Source organism: Salmo salar, chromosome 17 (assembly GCF_965601325.2).
Source record: "Salmo salar chromosome 17, fSalSal1, whole genome shotgun sequence".
Classification (NCBI taxonomy): Eukaryota; Metazoa; Chordata; class Actinopteri; order Salmoniformes; family Salmonidae; genus Salmo; species Salmo salar.
In genome coordinates this window covers 7,147,298-7,153,297 of record NC_138307.1, presented here as the reverse complement: position 1 = coordinate 7,153,297, position 6,000 = coordinate 7,147,298, and the positions used below count along the sequence as shown (strand labels likewise).

Here is a 6,000-nt window from a genome sequence, read left to right as displayed (position 1 = left end):
GACCCCCTCTCAGTCAGAAAGATTTCTGGCTCCCAGGTGTCTTTTATACAGGTAATGAGCTGAGATTAGGAGCACACTTGTTACCTGTATAAAAGACACCTGTCCACAGAAGCAATCAATCAATCAGATTCCAAACTCTCCACCATGGCCAAGACCAAAGAGCTCTCCAAGGATGTCAGGGACAAGATTGTAGACCTACACAAGGCTGGAATGGGCCACAAGACCATCGCCAAGCAGCTTGGTGAGAAGGTGACAACAGTTGGTGCAATTATTTGCAAATGGAAGAAACACAAAAGAACTGTCAATATCCCTCGGCCTGGGGCTCCATGCAAGATCTCACCTCGTGGAGTTGCAATGATCATGAGAACGGTGAGGAATCAGCCCAGAACTACACGGGAGGATCTTGTCAATGATTTCAAGGCAGCTGGGACCACAGTCACCAAGAAAACAATTGGTAACACACTACGCCTTGAAGGACTGAAATCCTGCAGCACCCGCAAGGTCCCCCTGCTCAAGAAAGCATATATACATGCCCGTCTGAAGTTTGCCAATGAACATCGGAATGATTCAGAGGACAACTGGGTGAAAGTGTTATGGTCAGAGGAGACCAAAATGGAGCTCTTTGGCATCAACTCAACTCGCCGTGTTTGGAGGAGGAGGAATGCTGCCTATGACCCCAAGAACACCATCCCCACCGTCAAACATGAAGGTGGAAACATTATGCTTTGGGGGTGTTTTTCTGCTAAGGGGACAGGACAACTTCACCGCATCAAAGGGACGATGGACGGGGCCATGTACTGTCAAATCTTGGGTGAGAACCTCCTTCCCTCAGCCAGGGCATTGAAAATGGGTCGTGGATGGGTATTCCAGCACGACAATGACCCAAAACACATGGCCAAGGCAACAAAGGAGTGGCTCAAGAAGAAGCACATTAAGGTCCTGGAGTGGCCTAGCTAGTCTCCAGACCTTAATCCCATAGAAAATCTGTGGAGGGAGCTGAAGGTTCGAGTTGCCAAATGTCAGCCTCGAAACCTTAATGACTTGGAGAAGATCTGCAAAGAGTAGTGGGACAAAATCCCTCCTGAGATGTGTGCAAACCTGGTGGCCAACTACAAGAAACGTCTGACCTCTGTGATCGCCAACAAGTCATGTTTTGCAGAGGGGTCAAATACTTATTTCCCTCATTAAAATGCAAATCATTTTATAACATTTTTGACATGCATTTTTCTGGATTTTTTTGTTGTTATTCTGTCTCTCACTGTTCAAATAAACCTACCATTAAAATTATAGACTGATCATTTCTTTGTCAGTGGCCAAACGTACAAAATCAGCATGCGATCAAATACTTTTTCCCCTCACTGTATACTACATATAGTATGTGTGACATATCTATACGTTGTATGTTTTTGTTTATTTAATTTTAAATTTGTATTTATTTGCTCTGCTGATTAAAATTGTATAATTGAACGTCACATTAAAGATTTATTGGATATTGTGAAAATAAATAAATCTCACCAGATCAAATTCCAGTTACATGTAAAAGTACTTGATGAATAAAAGTGATTCTGACAAGAACAGACAAACCTGTGTAAAGTCATTAAACCTCTTTAATGTGGAGATGAGAAATAACAATTTAGACGTAAGCGCCATGGCTGATACATTGTTAGAGGCAGAAAAACAACAAAAGCCACAAGGTGTATATTTATAAATACTGTTCTGAGGAAACAGGTCAAAAAATGTTTTACAGACATGAACTGTTCTGTGTGAAGAAAACATATGTATAAAATAGTGTACAATAATAGATGTGAATCTTATGAAGGCCAAATTACTTAAAAATACAAATGAAAAATAGTATGTACACATTAAAACGGTACTGCATATAGAAAGGCGCCTTGGCCTCAGTGCAATAGTTATAGTGCCTACATTGTGCAGAAGCATACAGACAAGAATACTGAATACTATACTTTAAAATGGACTCTTATGGTGTTCATTATAGGTTCTGTATTTTCGTACGATTTTTGAAAGCACCCGATCCCCCTAGAATACATTGAATAATCCACATTCAATTGGATCATTGATCATTCTGAAACTGTAGCTGCCAATACTGTATTACTTCCCTGTAGAACTGCAGGGCAATAAAATTATTAATCAAAGAAATTAAAGTAAAGTGAAAGATATTCCCACTTAGGCATAGGAGAGCATATCAACAATGCAGTTTGAACAGTGGCTCTGCTTTTTCTTTTCAAATTGACTGGTGATTATATGCTTTTCCATGTTTGGTTAATCTTCTGCATATTTATGCAAATGAGGCACTTAAACTATCTGATGCGTTTCGGCATGAATACTTTACCAAGGCACCTCCCCTTCTTGGGTGTTTTCTATCAATAGAAGCACAATAGAAGCAAATAAAACTGCAGTTGCACAGGAATCCCACTGGACACAGACATCAATTCAACATTTATTCCAAGTTGGTTCAACATCATTTCATTGAAATGACGTGGAAACAACGCTAATTCAACCAGTGTTTTCCCAGTGGGACACTTCACAAAATAACAGAAAAGACAAAACTGGCTCAATTACATATTTATAGTTTTGGTTAAATGCTTATAAAAATACAAAAGATGATTTTTTTTTTCAAAAAACAAAACAAAGCTGAGTAAATAAATGTATTTTGGCCGTTGTTGTCATTACATTCTGATTAGCATATCTTGTTGTAATAATAGGATATATCAAAATGGAGCGTGGTTTGTGATGCAAGAACATGTGGCAAGTCTCAAAAGTCATCACAAGGGAAATAGTTATTCAATTTTCATTCAGGTCATTGAAGTATTATGATCTCTGGGGAATAGTTTTTTTTTTCTCCACATCAAAATAAGCAGTTGATACAGTTTAAACTGTATATCATTCATACATACGTATTGTACAGTACGTAACGATATCCATCCTGTCCATAATATCGTATGCCAACATATTTAGCATTTTCCAAATGCAAATGCTCTTCTTTTTGTCCTTACGGTCATACTGTAGTCAATTTACCAGGCATCGACTATCTCACCTTTCCTAGATCCTATATGTTCAAATGCATTTAGGGATAAAAAAAACAACTTAAAAGTAATCCCAGGAATCTCATTCAGCGGGTTCTCTCTTTTTCTCTATTACTGCTTACTTCATCATCTTTCGTCTTTCCTTTCCAAAATCATCTGGCAATTCTTTATCATCAGAGGCACAATGAGGCACAATTCAAACGGGGGGTACAATTCAAAACAACCAATAAATATATTCTGTCTTTCCTCCATATCGACCAGACGTGACTGTATGTCCGAAATGGCACTCCATTCCCTATATAGTGCACTACTTTTGACCAGGGCATGCACACCCAAGGAGAAAGCAAGTCAAGGAGGAGCTCGTGACAGTCACTGGAGCTTCTGTCTTCTGTCTGGTTGCAGAAGAAAAATAAGCCACACGACCCTCTGGTCCAAACGCCTTGTATCTTGCATCTAAACATACGATTTGAGACGCATAGAAGAGAAATGAAGGATGCCATCTTGGCCAGTCTCCTTGGTGAAGTAAGGCATGGTGGTGGTAGAATCCCCAAAAGGCACATGGCTGTGTGAGTCTGTATGTGTCCGTGTATCTGATTGTTTAGCAAAGAGGGCTACTCATCAGTATCACAACAAATTCCATTCAGCCGTGGAAAAGGCGGGTTCTTCCTCCTTGTAGAACCTTCTAGAAGTCGCAACAGTTGGTTTGATTGTTCTCTGAGAAGTATGTGGTTCCGTTGGGCAGGGCCGGGAACTGGAACGATATGTTTTCCTCCATTGGACAGTTTGTGACCTGGATGGTAAATAACGGACCAAGTTACCCACCAAAGATCAGAAAGACAAGGGGATGATGTAATACATGCAACCCACCGCAAACTGTGCTTGTTTGAGTGCTTTTAAAATCCTCATTATACCCTTCTCAAAGAAACCACCAACAATGGACAAAACAAATCTTCAAATGTGCGTTTAAGTACATACAACAGAGTAATTAGCTCTAAATGCTTCAATATACGTCAAATACAAATATGAAACAGACACCTTCTTCCCAAAGGTCCCGTCGTGGCTCGTAATAACTGTCCTACTAGTAAAACCCTAAATACTGGTGCAATTAGAAACGCTGAAATCTGGCTGTAATAATGAAACAAGTCTCCCTTGAAAAATAGGTATTTTTACCTCAATGGGACAATCTGTTCAAATAAAGGTCACATTTAAATACTGGTGCCTGTTTTACCTGTGTCTGCCCGTTGCAGTTGAGGTACTGCTGCTGGACCATCAGGCTGTCTGGTGTGAGGCCCCCAGGGATTAGACCAGGCCCCACCTGACAGGACAGAGGGCTGATGTTGGTGTCACCCTGTGGGATTGCAGAGGAGCCCACGATAGGCCCGCCGGAGTTCCTCTGGAAGTAGCAGGAGGCCTGGGAGGGACTCTGGTCGTGGAGGGGGGCCATGGCTCTCTGACAGGAGGATGGGACCAGGGAACCAAGGGCCGTGTTGGTATTTAAACAGACCCCCTTGACAGGAACCGAGTGGGGGTTGGTGTTGCTGAACATACAGCTGTTGGAAGAGACGAGAGGAGGGGTGACGACAGCAGAGGTCTTTTGAGGCCTGTACAGGCCTGATATTGTTTGAGCCCTGTTGTAGTTATGGGCCTGAGAGTTCTGCTGTGGCTGGGCCTCGAGCCCAGGGATAGGGAGCTGGGGAGCAGTTTGGAAGTCAGACACCTGGTTGTTATAAAAGCTGCCCATGACATTGTGTTGGTGTCCATTTTGTTGGTGTAACATCGAGGGCAGCATTTGCTGCTGCTGCTGATGCAGGGTCTGCAGGGAAAAGTGTCCTTGTAGGCAGCTAGCCGGGTTGGGATCTAGAATGACATCTTTTGGTTGATTTGAAATATTCTGGGCAAAGGTTTCCAACAAGGTGTCGGCCACCATGTTGGTATTGGGCATGGAGGAGGGCAAGGGCATCCACATGGTTTCCTGACCGGGCACTGCAAAGGGATCTGATTGGCTTATGGAGCTCTGGTTCTGGAATCTCATTGGCTGATCATTCATGCCCCACCCCAGCTGGTTCTGGATTGGCAGAACCATAGGAGCAGGGATGGCCTGAGTGGCAGAGCTCCGATTGGCAAGGCCTGACTGCATCTGTTGTCTCAGGGAATAAGACGCCAGACTGTTACCAGGGCTGGACAGGATCTGAGAGGCCTGGAGGCCTTGCTGCCTACCTTTGGCTTGGTTCTGCCTCAGCTGGGCACAGGAGCCAGCCAGAGCAGGGTTAAAGGCCAGAGGGTTGGCGTTGCTCTGCAGGCCCAGGTTCTCTCCCAGGGATTGGGCAAATGTGTTCCTGGAGGAAGCCTGCTGGAGTGTGGGGCCGTTCAATCCCATCTGAGAGCCCATGTTTGTCTGCTTCATCATGCCCTGAACGTTACTCACTGTTTCAGCCGCACTCAAGCCTCCCATCCCAAGCAACTGGTTCTGCTTGGGATCAACCCCCCAGTTGAAGCCCTTTCCTCCAGGCATCATGGTATTCCCCTGCAGGTCGACATTTGTAAGGCACTCTGGTACCTCCAGGAGAGGGTTGTTGACACTAACGGACCCCAGCAGTGAGCCCAGATGCTCGGGCATCTTGAGTCCTCCGTTCTCCTTGAAGAGATGTTCCTCCACATATGACAGGATGTCATGGTTGAGGATGTCATCAAGGTCCTCGGACATCTCACAGTTGCTGGAGCTCATCTTCAGCAGAGTGTTCTCCCAGTCCTTCAGCTCTATGGGGTCCACATCCAGGCTGCAACAAGATAAGATCAGATCAGATCAGATAAGGTCCACTTCCAGGCTGCAATCACATCAAATCCAACTTTATTTGTATAGCACATTTCATACAAGCTACAGTATAGCAATACAATACAATGCGCTTCACATAATTTTTTAAAAAGAGATACAATAAATCATAGAAAATAGATGGCA

At 43.6% G+C, this 6,000-nt stretch overlaps 1 protein-coding gene across 1 annotated transcript in view; it reads right to left on the bottom strand.

The window, feature by feature from the left end:
• Positions 1–1,589: 1,589 nt before the first annotated feature.
• The window catches only part of ahr2 (aryl hydrocarbon receptor 2), a 75,003-nt gene continuing 70,592 nt past the window's right edge, over positions 1,590–6,000 (bottom strand). The window contains 2 exon segments of the mRNA NM_001123565.1: positions 1,590–3,834; positions 4,273–5,821. Of these exon segments, the coding sequence (NP_001117037.1) occupies positions 3,727–3,834; positions 4,273–5,821 (1,657 nt within the window). The 3' untranslated portion in view covers positions 1,590–3,726.